The following is a 20,194-nucleotide window of genomic DNA, read 5'->3' as shown; positions in this document are numbered from 1 at the left end:
CTTCCTTCCTTCCTTCCTTCCTTCCTTCCTTCCTTCCTTCCTTCCTTCCTTTTTGTTTTTGAAGCAGTGGTAGGGGGCATGTTAGATTTTCGAGGCAGGGTTCCTGTGTGTAGCCCTGGCTGTCCTGGAACTCACTCTGTAGATCAGGCTGGCCTCGAACTCAGAGCTTCACTTGCCTCTGTCTCCTGAGGGCTGGAATTATAATTGTGTGTCAGCTACTCCTGGGTTTCAGTGGACTGTTAGTGGATAACCATAGAGATGAACAGCTGTCTCCGCAGTCAGCATGAGGTTTCTGTCAGTTCACAGAGAAATGGGTGTCCCTTACCTCTTGCCCCAGAGCAATCCCTTCTTCCTGCTGCCCTGTGGCCACTCAACTGCTTTCTCTGGGCATTTTCCTATTCTCTTTCCTTCGGGGTGGGGGTGGGGTTAGTACCTCTAATGACCACTGAGTGTCTATTTCAGGGCGCTCACGGAACACATCCGCTTTTGTATCTGACTTCTTTCACTTGGTGCAGTGTTGCTAGGCTCATCTTCCCTGTGGCATGCACTGGTCCTTCATTCATTTTTTTTTTAAAAGATTTATTTATTTATTATATGTAAGTACACTGTAGCTGTCTTCAGACACTCCAGAAGAGGGCATCAGATCTTGTTACAGATGGTTGTAAGCCACCATGTGGTTGCTGGGATTTGAACTCTGGACCTTCAGAAGAGCAATCGGGTGCTCTTACCCACTGAGCCATCTCACCAGCCCCCTCATTTTTATTAGCTAGACGATCCATTGTGTGGATGGGTCATATGTGACTGATAGGCACCCTGGGCTCCCTGCACTTTCTGATCGCTGTGAACAGTACTTCCGTGAACACCTGTACTCAGTGATTTTTCTGCTTGCTATGACATGATGCCTGGCAAGAACCACTTAAGGAAGGGAGGGAGGATTGGTTTGGGGCTCCAGGGCTTACGAAGAGGGACAGCCCATCATGGTGGGGAGGCACGGCCGCAGGCACGTGAGGCAGCTGACCACACTGTGTCTCTGTGCAAGCAGCAGGAGAGGGGAATGCTGGAACTCAGCTTGCTTCTCCTCTCCCCCCCCCCTTTTGATTAAGACCATGGAGTGATGCTGTCCACAATCAGGGTGGCTTACCCTGCCTTGGTTAAACCTCTTGGGAAATGCCTTCCCAGACAAGCCCAGAAGTGTGTCTCCTAGGTGCCTCTGAATGCCATCAAGTTCTCAAGGGAGGCTAATAGTCTGAGGACAGGTTTTTGGGGTGGATGTGTTTTTGTTTGTCTTGGGTCTACACCTAGGGCTGGACTTTCTGGACCTTGTATCAGCGCGGCTCAATTGCTTAAGGAGCTGCCAGACTGTTTTTCAAGTGGCTGTGCAGTCCACATTCCCAGCAGCCATGTGTCAGGGCTCCAGTTCCTCCCGGTTCTTGCCAACACTTGTTATTATCTTACTTCAATTCTAGCCAACCTAGGGGGTGTGAAGCCGTATTTCGTTGCGGTTTGGATTTGAGTTTCCGTGCTGACTAATGATGACACTGGACACCTTTCCCTTGCCCATTGAAATATATTCCTCGGAGGAATGGCTACTCAGATCCTTTGCCTAGTTTTAAATTGGGTTGTTTGTCTTAATTATCAGGTCATAAACGTTATATCATCCAGATATAAGTTCGTTAAGACTAGTAGAGGCTTGCCTTTTTTTCTTTTTTTTTCTCTGTTCTTTGTCATGCCTGTGCTTAGAAGAGCCCTGGCAGGAGCCCTGCCCTAGGGTAGTGGATGGCACTTCTCTCATGCCGTGGCTCAGAGAAAATAACCTAGCACTGCCCTTTCAGGACCTGGGCCCTGCAGGACCCTTGGGTGCCGTGTGCAGTTGAGCCGACTGCAGGGTTAGGTTAGCAGAAGTTGCAGGTCCTCAGTCCTGGCCCACCTTGAATATTTTTTTTCAGAGATAAGAGAGTATAGATATTTGTAGAGGAATTATCACACATGTAGACCAAGAGGTCCAAGGTGGTGAGGAGGGAATGGAGGCCGGGAGTGGGGAGCAGTGGTTAGTATTCTAGCTTGCAGAAGACTTAGCGGGTTACCGTAGCCTTGTCGTATAGGGAGAGATAGAGGTACCCGTGCTGGGGTAGCGTAGCAGTGTGCTGGGCTGAGAACAATCAGGAACCTGGGGGACGCAGTTGTCTAACCCTCATCCAGTCTCCAGTTGTTGAACGCAGTTAGAGTTGACTATTGTAAGGCCTACCTCCTTCCCAAATGCCCTGCAGTTATGTCTCAGAGACAGTTTTGAGCCTGTCTCTATACCCGACAGGGCACAGACAGAGCCTGGCCCATTTCTAAGCTTGGATTTCCATTCCATTTGAGGACACATTTCCCAGGCCTTCCTATGGCCTCCCTGGAGGTTTTGATTGCTGTTTCAGTGTCCCCTTGCCTCTGTCTCAGTGTCCCCTTGCCTCTGTCTCCACACACATATGTGTAACTACAGAGCAACCATATCATGTATACCAGAGCACACTTATGGACACATTTCAAAATAATTTGGCTTCAGTTATCTACTTAACCATCTGGGACTTTATCCTGATGGTACACAGCTACCAGTAACGAACTGAGCCTGCTCCATTGGTGCTCACAGCAGGTCACAAGGTGATTTCTAAGCCCCACTCCCCTCTCCAGTTGCCATGAGACCACTTCTTCAGATGCCCTGGGATTTCATACAGACATTGAGAGTTGCTCCCCACCTGGACAGCTGGGGAAAACCTCTGCGTGGCTCCTGGAGCCTGCTGAGGGTAGACAGAGAGAAGCGGTTGCCTTTGCCATGAAAGTGAGGTCATCACAAGGCCCACTGGAAAAAAAATCCAAATAGAATACCTGCTCCCACTGGCCACATGCCTCCCAGGGAGGACACGCAGATACGACCACATAAAAGGGAACGTAGTGGAAGGCTAGGACGGTTGGGCCTTCTCCTGGCTGAGGGCCCACGCGGTATCTGGCACTGTCAGACGTAACCAAGGATTCAGTCCTTGTTTTGTTTTTGTTGCGTGAGGAACCGTTTGAGTGTTTATTTCCTACCTATGTACTATTTGTGAAGAAATAAGCAGCGGGGGCAAACACAGAGAGCCGACGATTTTTTTTCCAGCCTTCCACAAATAATTTCCCCCCCTTTTTCCTTGATGTCTTACCCAGAAATTTGATTTGATTTGAGTACTTTTAAAATTAGCTACCACTTTTCAGAAATATAAACATCTCATAAATTGAGAGACGGAGTGATTTAGTGAGGAGGCGGGGAGCCAGGAGGCTCCGCTTGCCAGTCTGTCTGCCTCGCGTGGTGCCTGGCTTCCTGGCCAGGGCAAGGATTCAAGGGAATTTGTGCCAAGTCCCTTTTTGTCTAGAGGAGGAGAGCAGAGCTGGTGGGGAAGAGTCAGGGCTTGTGCTACCCAGAGGGGGGTCATACCCTAGTGGTCTCCATGATGGTTAGGAATCGCTGGAGCTAGGGACCAGGGCCAGGGCCAGGCTTCCCGTCTTGGCTTCTCTCTAAGAGAAGGGTCTCTGAGGTCCAGAGAGAGCCCAGTTCTGGCCTAGACTCAGGCATCATGCCCCAGGTGTGATAAGAATAGTCTTTGGAGAGACTCAGCTCTTGATCTCTGGGGACCAGTGAAACCCGCAATCACACATGTGCAACATATATGTTTTGTCCCTTCCCCCTGACCCCCTCCATTTGCTGGGTCCAGCTCTTTTGCCCTACTCAGTAAACTGTCGTGGGAGTCAGACTCCTCAAGTGTGGCCTGGGCGAGGCCTGAGGTTAGGCTGAGCAGACTCCTCAGGGTTTGAGGAGTCCGTGGTACCTGTGTGACAGGGTCAGTGTGAGCTGAGGACCCTTTCCAGGTGAGGGATGGGAAGTCACCTGACCAGTAACAGGACATGTTCCTGTTCTGAGCCGTGCACTTTGGGTCTTCTCTGTTATCATATTCATGGTGGGGAGTGGGCTGGCCTCCATGGGAACAGCTGGCCAGAGTCAAGATTGAGCACTCTTGCTCTGCAAGGTCAGACTCCGACAGAAGGCAAGAGAATTTCAGGTGGGACGAGGAAAGGACCCAAAGGACAGATGCCAGCCCAGATGATCCAAGGTTATATGGTGTATCAGTTACGGACCACACAGGCCTGGGCTCCTGTTCAGTGGGTGACTTGAGAAAGTTGTTTTATTTTCTAAATTTCTAAATCTCATTTATGAAATGGCTCTAGTATTAGTGCCTTTATGAAAGGTTGATGATGCTGTTTTTTATAAACTGCCTTATTACCTGTTATTATTAAAAATAGTTCCTACAGCATCATATTCTTCTTTCCTTTTACTGTGCTGGAACACTGATCAAAAGCAACTTATGGAGAAAGGGGCGGAGGGGGGGGGTTGTCTATTTGGCTTACACCTTCAGGTCAAGGTTCATTGCCAGGACAAGAACTTGAAGGTAGAAACCATGGTGGACTACTCTTTGCTAGTTAATCAGGCTCATGCTTGGCTAGCTTTCTTATGCAGCCCAGGGCCACCAACCTATGGAATGGTGCCGCCCACAGTGGGCAGGGCCCTCCTATGACAATTAACAGTCAAGACAATCCCTCACAGACATCCTCTTAGGCCAACCAGAGAAAGATAATCACAGAGCTGAGATTCCCTTCTCAATGACTCTAGGCTGAGTCAAGTTGACATGTTAGGAGCAGCCCTATAAAAAGAATTATTTGTTCTAGCTATCCTGTCTAAAGTACCCACAATCCTGGTATTTTATTTACTAGCTGTAAGCCTAGATTGGGCAGGTTGTGAGCAAATCTAACTTACATGCCAGCCATATGTCCTTATTACTTGCTATTTCTCCTGGCCATGTGCTCATGGTCCTCTCATGGCAGCTTCTTTCTCTCCCCATCTCCTTTCCCTTTGTCCCTCTTCTCCTCTGGTCTCTCACTCAATCCTCAAGTCCCACCTTTCTCTCCCTACTGCTCAATCACAGGCTCTAGCCTTTTGTAAACCAATTAACTTCAAATTGTGGAGCAGGGTTTATATAGCATCACTGATGTACATGAGGATCTCCTCCCTGAGCAGGGCAACCAGATCTTGGGGGCCAGCATTTAGCGTTTGAATACACAGTAGCACCAGATCAACCACCGACACTACAGAGTCCCTCTTGCATCACAAGAGAGGAAGGCTCCTGTCCCTGGAGACATTCAAGCATAAGTGAGAGGTCCCCTAGCTGATTTTGTCATTAAGTTAGGAAATCTCAATCTTGAACTTAGAAGTGTGGTCAGTGTCTGTGGGCTGGGCAATTCAGATCCTTCTGGAACCTTCATCCCTGCTTTGAACCATGGGAAATCACCCATCCGTGAAGCAGAAGGTGTCAGCGTTTGAAAAGTCTGCTTTGTGCAGGTGGCGAAAGAAGTCTCAGAGCAGAGGATCTGGGCAAGGAGGGCCACAGTATGAGAAAAGTGTGTGGGGTCTTCTGCTCTGCCAGGCTACTTCAGGATGCATGGGGACTGAGACGGCACAGGCCTCCACCCTGGGCAAGCCCAGTTGGGTGGACATTGGCCTGGATGGACTTGTGAAGGCTTGGTGTCTTTGCTTCCCCGAGGAACAGCCCCTCACCACCCGATGGGGCATAGGAAGGAACCTGGAAAGCGATGGTGGGCTGGCCTAAGCCTTTCCACCAGCCCTGTCAAGACTGCCCAGTGGCCATAAAGCTGCAACGCGTCCTACGCTTGAGGCCACCAGTTGTCCTTTCAAGCCTGCACCTTTCCTGTGCCTTGGGGTTCTATAGCTCTATGACAGTAGAAGCTCTTGAGTTTGGCCATTACTTCTTGTCCTTTCTCAGTTTCTGCCTGTGATCTTCAGGCCTCTCTGGTCTCTGGCACGGCCCATGACTCTGGCCAAAGGCTTCTTTCAATCTGACATCCCCTTTCCATCTTGGATGGCCCCCCTCTGACTAACCGAATGCTTTCTCCCTTCCTTTCATGCATGCATGCTCCCTCCTTCATTGAGCTGTGGGGTCTAGCCTAGGCTGCCAGTCTCAGGGTGCCTGTGTAACAGCTGGGGTCACCACAGCTCTCCCTCGGGCTGCATACAGGCCTGTGAGGGAGGCCTGTTGTCTGGGGGCAGTGTGGAGACATGCTGTCAGCGTGGGAGAGAATGAAGCTGATTCTAGGAAGCTTTTGAACCTCTTGCTTCTGGTTCCGTTCTTGCCAAGATTTCCATGGGGCCAACTCACGCCTCTTTGGGCAGGGGTGTCAGGTTGTGTTTTTAACTCCTGTAACTAGGTATCAGATGTACACCCATCCCTCAGGGCCACACCTGCCCTAGTGCCTGGCAGGTGAGGACTTTCATCATCCTTGACTCTTCCCCAGAGCCAGAGGCTGAGCCACATTTAGCTGTTTGCCAGAGCAAGTGTCAGCTGCTGAGACTTCTGAAGGAATGCTGATGCTGGCATTGTATGGTGTGTGTGTGTGTGTGTGTGTGTGTGTGTGTGTGGTGTGTATGTATGTGTGTGTGGTATTGTGTGTATGTGTGGTGTGTAATATCTGTGGTGGTGTGTGTTTGTGTGCATGTGTATGTGTTGTATATGTAGCATATGTGGTATGCGTGCTGTGTGTGTGTGTGTGTGGTGTATGTATGTATGTGTGTGTGGTGCATGTGGTGTGTGTGTGCAGGAGTATGTGTGATGTGTGTGTGTGGTGTGTGTATGTATGCATGTGTATGTGCTGTATATGTGGCATTATGTGGTATGTGTGCTGTGCGGGTATGTGTATGTATGCGTGTGTATGCCGGTCTGTGTGTGTGCAGTGTGTGTGGGGGGGGTGTGCACAGGAGTATGTATGGTGTCTATGTGTTGCAAGCTTGTGCCTACAAGCACTCACACACCACAGTGTGCATGCCTTCAGAGAACAAGCTTGGGTTCCAGTCTCTTCTTCTGTCTTGATTGAAACAGGGTCTCTTGTTGAAGGAGCTTCTGCCAGGCTGGCTGAGTTTTTCCTGCCTCAGCACCGCCCCCCCCGCCCCACTGCCAGGCATGCTGGGACTATGGGGGTAGCCTGTGCTACTTGTCTGACTTTTATGTAAGTTCTGGTGATCTCAATGCAGGTTGCCAGGATTACATAGCAAATGCTTTATACTCTGTCTTCCCAGCCCAAAAGCCATTTTAACCAGTATTTTCTCAGGCCAGGAACCCAGGGAGGCTATCCACCATCACAGTGGCACCATTTCCTCCAGAGCATCCCTTGGCCTCATGAATGGGTCTGTACTGAGGTATGCAGGCGACCACCCTGGTCTTGACTATCTCAGTTTTCTGCATCACTGACAAACAAGAAGGGCCGATGCTGCAGGGACAGACTTCTCTGAAAGACAACTTCCAAACAGGCCGAGCTAGGGACATGGGTGAAACTAAATGGTGTCCAGTGGCTGCTTTAAGGAGGGGAATTCTGGTTCAAATGGAGAAGACTTGTTGGCTTATAAAGAATGTGCATGGTTTTATGGTCACAGCTGGGCTCCTGGTGCCTGGGATGCTGAAGGCTTTCAATGAATACCTGTTAAAATACATAAGTGAGGGGGGCTGGAGAGATGGCTCAGTGGTTAAGAGCACTGGCTGCTCTTCCAGAGGTCCTGAGTTCGACTCCCAGAAACCACATGGTGACACTCAACCATCTGTAATGGGATCCGATGCCCTCTTCTGATGTGTCTGAAGACAGCTACAATGTGCTCATACACATAAAATAAATAAATAAATCTTTTTTTAAAAAAAGAGTGAATTCAACAAATCTGTTATCTGCTATTTGTGAAACACCATAGTAAGTGGTCTAGCCTACTTTAGAGAGGTGATGTGGCTTGTGTGTGTACGCGTGTGCCTGCATGCGCGTACACATGTGTGTGCATTTGCATGTAAGTTTGTGGGCGTGTCTATATTCATATGCATATTAACATCATACATCTCCTCATGTTTTATTGGCCTCTTTGATTACAGTCTCAGTTGGTGACTAATAACATTTGCTGGGTTTGGCCAAGTTTAGATTTTTGTGTTTTGATTTCCAAGGCCAGCTCTTGATTTTATTTTATTTTTTTAAGGACTATTTTGATGTGGGCTGTATGGGAGGTTGAAAGAGGAGCCTGCACCCTCGGTGCGCTATCCTGGCTAGGTTTCCCAGGGGCCGTTAGCCCCCTGCTGTCTCATACGCTGCAGGTCTGAAACAATAGCCCTTTGTACAGGAGCAGGGCTGCTTTCCCTTTTGTTCTGGGTCTTTCCCTCTTGCCCACAGGGGGAGAAGGATACCCCAGAATGCCATACCTGGCTGTGTGCTCCCCACTCACCTTGCAAAGGAGTAGAACTAAGTCATTGTTCACAGGAAGCCTCAGATGGCTAGCACAAGCAATGTGACTCTGCTGTGATCACAATGGGGGCCTCTCTGCTCCCCCGCTCCCATGCTCAGCGTTCTTAACCCCTCCCCCCACCCCCCACCCCCGCACTTTTCTGTCATAGGACTTCAGGAGTCCCAGGCTTTCCTAAGGCCCTGGAGGAAGAGCCCACACACGTGTTTGTTTTGCATCTCCTGTTCTCACCTCTTCTCTCTCTCCCTTGCTCCCCACTCTCCCTGGTCTCCAGGCCGGCCTCATCCGCACGGACGACTCAGACTACTTCATCGAGCCCCTGGAGCGAGGGCAGCAGGAGAAGGAGGCTGGCGGGAGGACCCATGTGGTGTACCGCCGGGAAGCCGTCCAGAGGGAGTGGACAGAGCCGCATGGGGACCTTCACAATGAAGGTAGGCCATGGCAAGAGTGACCTTTGTCCCCAACTGTGGGATAACTTCCAATCTAAGCTCTCAGTTCCTGTCCTCAGTCTTCTCATTTGTAAAATGGGCCAGGCCCTTAAGGAGCAGCCATGCCAGGAGAGAAACACCAGTGGATTGAAGGGGCTGCTAGCACTGGCCAGATCCAGGGGCTAGAGGAAGTCACTTGGGTCTTGAGCAGGGATCCTTGGGATTCCAGCATCTCTGAGGATGCACCCACCATGTTGCTTCTGCAGGTTATGGCTATGCCTAGGCAGAAGGTTGAATGAATGGCCACTGGGGTTTTTTTTTTCCTCCTAAAAATAATCGCATCAGTTATGTGTGAGTGACAGGAAGGTTCTGTAGGACATTTCTAGTCAGTGTCTGGTGGCAGAACAGCAGGGACAGCTTTGTATCCAGGGCACTGTTTTTGCTCAATGATCCCAGGCAAGTGCCTTTAACACCCCCAACCTCGTTGTCCTAATGAAGAAACAATGGGTGCTAATTACTTAAGGTTGTAGTTGGAGGTGTTGGGGAATGCCTACCAATCTTGCACAAATTGAGGCCAACAGCAGGCCCTTGACAAATGCTGGGTCTTGCAGTAATCACTGGAGTAGCATGCTAATGTGGGAACCCCATAAAATTGGGCACCCACAGTTAGGCACCATGGTTGAAAGATGTAGTGTATGTGACAGGTGCCAGTCCCGGCCCTGTGGCCAGCTTCACAGTGAGCCTTAGCTTAGTTGTGGGGTTCCTTTGAGTGGAAGCCGTGGGGAGGGATGGATGGAATCTGCTCTCATCTGCTCTCGAGTGGCCACACCTTCATGCCAGGGGGAGGGGAGGGGTCCTGTGGGGTGGGGCCTCGTAGGAAAGAATTCGGGAGACCAGTTGTTCTATATGCAGTGACTTCTCTGAAGATCCAGCTGTTCCCTATGTGTCACTGGTAAGAACGGGGTTGGGGGCGTAGGTGGGGTGGGGGGATGGGGGTGGGGTGGGGTAACCCACAGGTGGGAATGAGAGGTTGGATGGAGGCTCTGTGCGCTGAGTTAGGCTGAGGTGGGCACGGTGCCTCCTCTCCATGGAGAACATCAAATCTTTTTTTTTTTCCTTCTTAAATGTCAGTCCTGAATCAAATGGCCATAAATCTATCTTTGCAGAGAACCTTGGGGAAACCTAGCTCCTCTCTATTAGCCTGACCCTGCTCTCCTCAGTGCCCACACAGATGGAGGCCCCAAGGCCAAATTCATAGAGTCGAAGTATCAGCTCAGGGAATGGTGTCCAGTCTTCCATACCTCAAGCCACTTGGGTGAAAGTCCTGTGTACCAGCTAATGGTCAGGGCCTGGCCACTCAAGGTCTTTCCTCTAAGTGACAAGGGGCAGTAGAGGACTTTCTGAGGCACCTTCGATTCGGAAGCACTTTGGTAGGAACACTTCTCGTGACAAGATCCGGAGTGTGCCTGTCCCCTTGGGAAGGGCAAGCTGAGGGTTTCTCACAGGCCTGATTTCTGTTTGGCATATGAGCCAGGCAGAGGAGCGCCCCAGGCTGAGCCCCATCCCCATGTCTGCCTGGCCCCGTTCTCTGTGGGTGTTTCTCTCCTGGACCCTGTAGAGTCAATATGACTCCCCATTGTCTCATGCTCTGCATAGGCTAGGGTTCCTGCGGCACAGACCCCCCAAGGCTACATCACCTTTCAGTCACCCCTATGGACTCTTGTCTGTGTCCGTATCTGTCTGTCTGTCTCTCCCTCTGTGTGTGTGTGTGTGTGTGTGTGTGTGTGTGTGTGTGTGTGCGTCCGTGTAGGGGGTCCAGCTGCCCTGGTGGAAAGGCAGATGGGAGGCTTGGGGGAGCTCCACCAGATGGGCCTGCCACTCAGACTGCCTCCAGTAAAGAACTACAGTGCTTACCCATGACTTAGCGTGGAGAGACCGATTTCTCTAGAGCCTCTGGGTGTGGCTTTGGCTGTGGCTTCTTGAAGAGGGTACCTGTACAACACTCACACACCTGTGCACCTACACACTGATACTGTATACATACACAGACATGTACTTGTGCACCCCGGTACCTCGATACTCACACCTATACACTCACACATTCTTCCACACTAAGATCCCCTTTTCCTTATCCCTGGCCTGCCCTGAGCATCCCTCCTTCCCCCACGTCCTTCCTGAGGAGACAACTGGGTGTAAGCCTGCGTAGACTTCTGTGGCAGAGCTCTGGGCCTCAGCTGTGAACACACGTATGTGACGCGTGTATACATGTGTGTTTGTGTGCATGCTGCTGCTTATGTGTCCGTGAACGTGTACTTGTTGGAGTGTGTATGTGTGAGTGTCTCCTTTGAATGCTTGTTACCTTATACACTGAGGCAGGCTGTTTCACTTGACTCTGGAGCTCAGGGATTTGGGTATCGAGCTAGCTAGCTTGCTCCGAGGAGTCTGTCTCTGCCTCCCACGTCTTAGGATTCCAGGGAGGCAATCCTCCTGCCCCCCTGCATTTCTCTAGGGCCGGGGTTCCAACTTCGGGCAACATGCTTGTGCGGAAGCCCTTTACCCACTGAGCCATCTCCTCAGTCCCCAAAGTGACCATTTTGAAGGACATAACTGTGCGACTTCATGCTGTCTTCGCCCTGTGTGCAACCAAGACCCTTGTTTAATTCCAAAACCCTCCTGTTGCCCTCTTTAAAATCTTGAGTTCTCCCCAAGATGAGGGTGGATTCGTGTGAACAAAGGCGTACCGGTCAAGGCCCACATGACCTCATCCCTTTAGCAGTCAAGGCTTCTCATCTCGGAGGTCTTAGTACACCCCTCATTTCTGGGACACAGATGTCGTCCCCTGTATGTCTTGCACTCTTTTGTGTGAACACCTTTGGGGCTGGTGTGATGGCACTGGTCTGCACATGTGCGTGCAATCTGGGGCGTGCAGTCGGCTTTGGGCGCGGTCTGGGAATGGAATCCACGGGTCACCCTAGGTTTCGGGGATTGGAGAGTGCTGGTGGTTTGCAGGAGTTGTATGTTTTCCATTCACTTGGGGGCTTCCTGGGTGGGCTCCCTGATTCCTCTCAGCTCTGGCTCACTGTGCCTGCAGGGTCACATAGAAGAGACTACAAGGTGTTTATGATACCCCCATTAACACAGACTCCCCTTTTCTCATTCACTGAGGAGGGAAATTTGCGAGGTCCCACCCTGGATGCTGTAATAGGGAAGGGGTGAGACTCCAGTTTATGGTTTGGGCTCTTGCCGCTAATTTGCTGTGTGACCTAGGGTGAGTTAAGTAACCTTTCTGAGCCTCCCTATAGTAGACACGGATGAAGGGCTCCAGGGGTGTTGAGTATCTGAGCGCTGCTCATAGGCTGGGCTGACTTACTACCTTCTTATGGAGAGAGTCCTTGCACACACACACACACACACACACACACACACACACACACACACACAGAGGATTCCTCCCTCCTTCCTCCCAGTGGCCCGTCCCAGCTACTGGAATGCCACTGGGCTTAGATACGGGGCTTCTGGGAATGGTCACTGTTCTGGATTTTGGAGCATTTCCCTGTCGGGATTCTTGGGTCAGGGATGCTCAGCTGTCAGGGGGTATGTGAGTTCCAAGCTTTGGAGGCAATGCCTGTCTGAAGTGGTTTTTGGATAAGGCACCCTCATGCTGTACGCCAGCTCCATCCATTTCCAGTCACCTGAACTAAAATGTCGAGTCACAGACAGTACCCCCCTCCCCCCTCAACACCCAACTGCCATCGGTCTGTCTCCTCATCTGCTAGCTACTAGAAGTGGATTTGTGGAGTGTCTACACCCCCGGCTCTGGGTCCCCTCTAGTAGGGTTTCAGATGATTGTTTGAAGAACAGTCTGAGGGACAGGGGACACTTGCCAGCAGTCAGGAGACCAACCCTGGGTTCACTCAGCTGCCTCTCATGAAATGGCATGTGGCACATGCTTGCAGTCCCAAAGTTCAGGAAGTGGAGGTAAGCAGATCACCAGTTCAAGGCTATCTTCAGCTACATAGTAAGTTCAAGACCAGGCTAGACCACTGGAGAGCCTGTCTACAAAAAGAAAGCTATGAAGACCCATTCTGCATGTGGCTCAGCCTCCCACTTTCTCTACCCCGTTTCTAGCCTTCGGCCTCGGCGACCTTCCCAACGTGCTGGATCTGGTGGGGGACCGGCTGGGTGACGCAGAGCGGAAGCGGCGACATGCCAAGCCCGGCAGCTACAGCATCGAGGTGCTGTTGGCAGTGGATGACTCGGTGGTTCGCTTCCACGGCAGGGAGCACACGCAGAACTACGTGCTCACGCTCATGAACATCGTGAGTGTCCCTGGTGGCTTGCATGGGGTGGGTGGGCTTCTGCCAGTGCTTATGTCTCAGGCCTGGAGCTACTCAGAGAGGGTGTGGGGAAATGACAGAGAAACTTACCCAGGGAAGCATGACTGTGGACACACGTCCCTCCTTGGAGTACTGAGCGCTCCACCCAAGTTTATAAACTGCAGGTCCAGCTAGGACCACGTCTCTGGGTGTAGTCGTGTCTGAGGGGGGCGTGGCAGTTGGAACTTGCTGGTCTCTTGTGGGGTGGACTCTAAGCGCTACTGTGTCGGTTGGAGCCTGGCCTCTAAGACAGGCCTTTTGAGAGCTGATATTCCACAACTGGTGACCCAGGCATATGTGTCAGGGATTTCTTCTCTCCCACCGTACACCCTGTGTCTGAGACAGATTAGCAAGAGGAAGGACGTTACCAGATCCTCGGGTGTGAGGTAGGGCCATCACTTGGAGTGGCTTACTCAAAGGAATGGTCAAGGCTGGAAATTTTGGTTTAGTCAAACTGGTTCTTGTATGTGTGTGTGTGTGTGTGTGTGTGTGTATGTATATGTATGTGTGTGTATGTATATGTATGTGTGTGTATGTATATGTGTGTGTGTGTGTGTGTGTGTGTGTGTGTGTGTTACAGAGTGCTATTGAGGGGTCAGAGGACACTCTATGGGAAGTGGCTTTCAGGGATTGAATTTAGATTCTCATGCTTGGCGTGAGTGACTTCCCCTGCTGAGGTAGCAATCCGTCAGACACTCCAAAGGGTACTTCCTTTTCTATTGAGTATTTTAAAAAATAATTTATTTATTTATTTATTGGTGAGTGGTAGTGGCACACACCTTTAATCCTAGCACCAGGCCAGCCTGGTCTACAGAGTAAGTTCCAGGACACACAGGGCTACATAGAGAAATCATGTCCCCCCCACGAAAAAAAAAAACCCACAAAAGATTATTTATTTTATGTGCAATGGTGTTTTGCCTGCATGCATGTCTGTTTCAGGGTGTCAGAACCCCTAGAGCTGGAGTTAGGGAAGTTGTGAGCTGCCATGTCGGTGCTGGGAATTGAACCTGGGTCCAACTAGAAGAACAGTGCTCTTAGCTGCTGAGCCATCTCTCCCACCTCTCAAATAGAGTCTTCAGGGCAGGAGAGCATGGAGAGGAGGGAGGTGGTGGTTGGTGCTCAGTCAGGCTCCAAAGATCTGTCTGTATGGTGTGAAGCTCTCCAAGGGGATTTCCTGTGCTCCCCTTTCCTGGAGATTGCTGCTGTCTCTCTGTAAGGGGCGTTCCAGAGGTTTCTCGCTGTATCTGTTCAACTAGAGATATTTTCATCTTAAACTACTCTGGGGTTAGAGGTGAGTTCCATGGTCCAGGAGTTGCCCCCAGGCGTGCATGTGTGTCCTGGAGGGGCCCTGACCCTCTGCCACATCATGAGGTCGTTGTTACGGTGGGACCCATGTGTGTAGGTTCAGGGGTGAGAGCTGGGCTCGAGTGGCCAGGGAATGAAGGGGGTGCTCTCAGGGCTGTGGCAAAAGGGAAAACTGGGAGGATCAGGGCGGAAGCAATGTGAATCGGGAGGTGAGGGGAGGCTGAGAAAATGGACAAGGATGTGGTCACCACCCAGGTGACCACCAGGGCTTCCCTTGGACACAGGAAGAGCCTGTGAATTTTTGTTGTTCTTGTTGTTGTTCTCGTTTTAAAGATGTATTTATTATTTTATGTATACGAGTACCCTGTAACAGTACAGATGGTTGTAAACCTTCATGTGGTTGTTGGAAATTGAATTTTTAGGACCTCGGTTCACTCTGGTCAACCCCGCTCACTCAGTCCCTGCTTGCTCCGGCCCAAAGATTTGTTTAATAGTATATATAGGTACACTGTATCTGGCTTCAGACGCACCAGAAGAGGGCGCCAGATATCACTTCTGGTGGGTGCTGGGATTTGAACTCAGAACCTTCAGAAGAGCAGTCAGTGCTCTTACCCACTGAGCCATCTTGCCAGCCCCTTGTTGTTGTTCTTGCTTTGAATTTATTTATTTTCCTTTATGTATCTGGGCATTTTGTCTGAATGTATGTCTGTGCACCACATGTGTGCCTGGCGTCCTGGTAGTTCAGAAGAGGGCATCGGGTCCCCTGGAAACAGAGTTATGCATGGTTATGAGCCGCCATGTGGGTGCTGGTACCCGAAGCTGGGTCCTCTATAAGAGCAGCAAGTATTCTTGAACCTCTGCACCGTCTCTCCGGCCCCTGTTTGTTTTGAGATCAGAACTTGCAAAATAGCTCAAGTTGGCATTTCTTTCCTTTAGTTCCCCCTTTCTTGTCCCAGGAAACTGAACCTAGAGCTTTGCATAGACCTCTGTCCCCTGGCTCCTTGCTCTTAACTCTTTATGTCGACACAGGATCTTGCTAGTTTGCCCAGGCAAACTAGCCATGATAGACTGCGCCATCAGCTCATCCAACGGTGAGGAGGAGGAGGTCTTTGGATAGATCATAAAGAGGGCACTCCTTTTCAAGGCCAGAGTACCTTTGACACGTGCTCAGAGAGGTGTGACATGTTTAAAAGGATCTGACACACCCCCTCATAGGTAGCTGAGAACGCCATTGGCCTTCTGAGGAAGGGATGGGAAGTTCTTCCTCAGACCTGGTGGTTAGGTTTGTGGAGGCCACCTTCCTGCTGCACTGCTCCACATCCCCCTATTTTACTGTTAGGCGAAGGAGGCCCGTGGCCCACCCTGGCATTCTTGGCATTCCCAATGATGATGCTCTGACTTTTGACCCTTGACCTATGCCTTATACCCTTAGCCGGGAATCATGTCAGCTTCCCCTAACACCAATGCTCTGAGCTTCGTCTTTGGAGACTTCTCTGTGGATAGCCCCGGCCTTATTCTTTTTTCCCTCCTTCCCTCTCTTTCCTCCTCCCCTNTTTTTTTTTTTTTTTTTTTTTTTCCACTTGTTTAGTTTTGAGTTGGTGTCTTCCTGCGTGTTCTAGACTGACCTTGGACTTAGTATGTGGCCCAAGCTGTCCTTGAATTCTGGATCCTTCTGCCAGCCCCATCCCAAGTGCTGGGATCACAGGAAGGGCCCCTCCATCCAGCTGGCGTTCACTCCTGTTGACCGGGCTGCTTGCTCATTGCTGGCTTGCCCTTTGGTTAGGAAACACGGGCCTTGGATGGTGCCGGCCTCGGATGGTGCTGCTGAAGCCCTGCTACCCATGGAGCCCTGCTTCTGTAGTAGGGAGCCTCAGAGCACCCACGCAGGCTTAAGGGATTGTCACCACACACACCTGCCGAGCAGATTGTGTCCAGCTCTGACTTTCCTTAACAAAGGACAGTGAGCTAGACTTCCTGCCCCTGCAAGTAGGCAGATGGGCAGGCAGCCTCACCCACCCATGGGGCTCAGAGCACTTCCTCTTCATTGTGTGGGGCTTTTGTTTGGCTGGGAAGTTGGAAGCACAGACAGCCCTGGGGGGAGACTTCATGGACCCAAGGACACAGGTGTCACTTTACTTTGAAGCTCTGCCCACCTGAGGACTTGTCTCTGCCTGGCTGGCCTGGCGCTGCCGCCATCATGGGGGATGTCTGGTTGCCTGGCTGGCTGCTCTTACTGTGTTAGCGTGTGTGGGCTGGGTGGGGCGAAGAAGAGGGGGGCGGGCAGATTCAGAGTGAGGCAGTTACCATCAGCCAAGGAGATTCTGGCCCCAGAGTGGTCAAGGCTGCAGAGAACAGCAGGTCTTTCACGCTAAGCCTAGCCCTGCTCGTCAGGTTCATTCTGCATTCACTTGGGCTGTGCTATAGGCCAGGGGGCGAGGGTGTGGGGTCCCTTCTCACTCTTCTCTCACCCAATGGGAGACATTGGGCACTTTTTTCTTTTTCTGTGCCTTAGTTTACCCTTTTCCCTGGTCCATTTCCTTAGTGTTTCTTCAGATCTCGGTACCAGGGAACCCTTTGAACCCCTGAGACATGAGTAGTTATTTTCAGGGTTTAGTATGCACTTGCTGGGGTGCCCGAGGGGCCTGTCAGCAGAGGTGGCCTCTCATTCATTCAGAAAGCATCAGTCTGGCTGCACAGACACAAAAGCCTCAGTCCCCTGAGATAGCCAGAGTCTCATTGAGGATAACGCTGAAGGGGCTCAGAGGAGGCAAAGACCCGAGAGGCAGAATCGCCAGCTTCGTCAGGGCAGCTGTCTGAGCATTTTGTAGCTGGCTTGTCTCTCTCCCATAGCCGTAGCCTTGTGAGGCCACGTCTACTTAACCTCCCGGGCTTGGAGGAGCTAAGCAACCCGTTTGGAATCTATACAGCATCTAAGTGGCAGAGCCAGGCTTTAAACTAAGGTCTGTCTGCTTCTAACGTTTATGTATCTTACCTACCACAGCTGCCATCGCAGAACTCAACAGGCAGCTGTGGGGAGGGGAGAAGGGAGACGGGTGCCCTCGCCTAACAATGTGCAGACACATGCACGCACGCGCGTGCGCACATGAGTGGCCTCCCGAATGCCCGTGCACACACACCCAGCACTACCTTAAAAATGAGTTTGCTTTTAACTTTTAACAACAAAACAAAACAAACAAAAATACAGTGGGGTTTGGAAGAGAGAAGAAGGAAAGGGAGAGGAGCCACAAAGAAGGAGCAGGCCACCTCGGGCTGTATTTCTGTAACCACTGAAGGTGGTGGGATGCTGCCAGCATCTCAGGTCAGGGAAGCCCCAGTGCATCCTGCTGTGCAGGAGGCAGCTCTCCAACCAGCGTCAAACTGTCCACGGTGGCAGGTGACGCCCCTGCCCTAAGGTATTTGTGCCCCTTGCCACACACAGGTGTGGCTATTTTCAAACCCTTCCCACCTCTCTCTCACCTCACTAAGAGGCACAGAAGGAGGCACAGCATGGATGCTGCTGTCCCCAGCACACTATTTGAGTTCGCAACAGGCAAAGAGGGCACTTCTGTCCCCAGAGCACTTTCCCACATGACATTCCACTTCGTCAACCACAGAGGGGACTCCCAACATTCTATTTCTGGGGTGGTGTGGTGGGCTCCCAAAGTAGAAGGCAATTGTAAAGGAACAGATGTCACCGGCTAAGCCCAGGCTCTGAGTGCTGAACATTTGTCCCCTTTTGTCCTTCATACCACAGAAGTGTACAGTGGGCTCCTGAAGCTGAGTTCAGGAGGCAGGAAGTGTTGGGGCTTGCCAGGCCTCCCCGTGCCTCTGTTTGAGGGCAGGCTGGCCTGCCTGGGACACCAAGGCTGCTGTGTTTCAGAAATAGGTTGTGGGGTTTAAATGCTGAGCCTTGTGGGCTGATGAAAAGGAGCCTGTTGGGCTGGGTGGGTCTGTCCCTGCGCTCCAGGAGCCACCCTGCACAAACAACCTGGATATGGGGTGGACCAAACAGCTTGGTCCCGGGGGAGCTGTGCAGGCCAGCCCTTGGGCTCCGGGGAGCCTTGGAGACATCACATCCCTCAATGTGTGCCGATTGGCAGAGAGAGGGCACCACTCACTGGGTGCTCACGCCAGCCCTGTGAAATATAAGGTCATGGTCACGGGCTTGGTCCAGGGGACAAGTTAGGAGAGTCAGCATCCTCCTTCCCCTCCCCCCGCCCTTGCTGGTGACTGGAGGCAGGCAGGCCTTGCTCATCTGGCGCATAAGGAAGTGTGGTCCCTTGACCAGATGGCACTGTAACATTGGGTCCAGGCCTGGCTAATGTGTGGGTCAGGCTGAGCACCAGGAAGACAGACAGACTGATGGTGGTGAATCTAGCCTGGGCTACCTAGTGAGATCCTACCCCACCCCTTTCCTCCTCATACAAATGAAAGAAAAGATATATCTACGTCTATATCTATATCTATCTATATCATCCAAATTGATGGGTTCTCTTTAAAGTCCTTGGGTAGTTCTCCCCCAAATCATTAAAGCCACCAAAAGCCAGGAAGAGCTGAAAAACTGTGGCAGACATGTGACCCGATTCATTATTGTATCCTGGATTAAATTTCTCCAGCAGAATAGGACATTTGGGAGAAACTAGAGGCGCCAGAGTGATGTGCAGACTTGAGTTAATAATTGCCTGCCCGTGTTGGTCGGCTCATCCCGACAACTTGAACCCTACCATGCGAGATGCCAGTAGTGGGGGAAATGCGTATGGAGTGCATGGGGTGTCCTTACTGCCCTGGCAACCTCCCTGCAAACCGTGCAAGTCATGTGTCTCTTCTCTGGAATTCTTGAGACCAGAAGGTTTGAGGGTTGGAACGTTTGCCTATCAGCAGCTGCAATCTTGGGGAGAGGGGTCAAGTCGAAACCTGAAGTTCACATTTGCTTCATGCTCACCGTAGATACACAGCCAGAAGGTGATTTTTACACGTTATTTTTAGTGCACCTGAATATTTGACAGTGACCCATCACAAGCCCAGGTATGGAATTTTCCACTTATAATGTCCCACTGGCATTCCAATATATATATATATATATAATGTCCCACTGGCAATATATATATATAATGTCCCACTGGCATTCCAATATATATATATATATATATATATATATATTGGAATTCCAATATATATATATTGGCATTCCAATATATATATATATATATATCTGGAAACTACAGCCCGTTTTCAGATTTAGGATGTTCAATCTGTAATTCAAAAGAAAGCAGGGCTAAGGACACCTACACAACTCTTGGGGATGACAGACCTGGGCTAGTCTGGTCACAGGAGCAGTCAGTGTGTGTGTGTGTGTGGGGGGGAAATGATACCTGGTCAGAGTGCTAACAGCATGACACATGAGTGCACAGCCCGAGACAGGACACCGTTATCAACCCCAGTACCAAGGCATGGGGAACATCTCAGAAGAGGAGGCAGAGGAAGATGTAAAATGGAGGAATGGGGGAGGGGCGGGGTGAACTGCTCCCACCTGCACAAGACCGGTACAAGAACAAGCCAATCAAAATCCCTACACAGATAGGGCAGAGGCCTCTGTATCAAGGAATCGAGGCAGTGAATAGTCATGGGGACACGAAGAATCATTTCTTTCTTTCTTTCTTTCTTTCTTTCTTTTTTTTTTTTTTTTTTTTTTTTTTTTTTTTTTACGTAGTCCTTCTTTGCTGTCTATATAGACA

At 50.8% G+C, this 20,194-nt stretch overlaps 1 protein-coding gene across 1 annotated transcript in view; it reads left to right on the top strand.

The window, feature by feature from the left end:
• The window catches only part of Adamts14 (ADAM metallopeptidase with thrombospondin type 1 motif 14), a 78,404-nt gene that overhangs the window by 15,441 nt on the left and 42,769 nt on the right, over window positions 1–20,194 (top strand). The window contains exons 3-4 of the mRNA XM_029542313.1: window positions 8,625–8,781; window positions 12,907–13,097. Coding sequence (XP_029398173.1) covers window positions 8,625–8,781; window positions 12,907–13,097 — 348 coding nt within the window. The remainder of the gene's footprint in view (window positions 1–8,624; window positions 8,782–12,906; window positions 13,098–20,194) is intronic.

The sequence above is a fragment of the Mus pahari genome, chromosome 9 (assembly GCF_900095145.1).
Source record: "Mus pahari chromosome 9, PAHARI_EIJ_v1.1, whole genome shotgun sequence".
Taxonomy (NCBI): Eukaryota; Metazoa; Chordata; class Mammalia; order Rodentia; family Muridae; genus Mus; species Mus pahari.
Note: the sequence above shows the minus strand (reverse complement) of the source record. Positions and strands in the feature narration are given on the sequence as shown.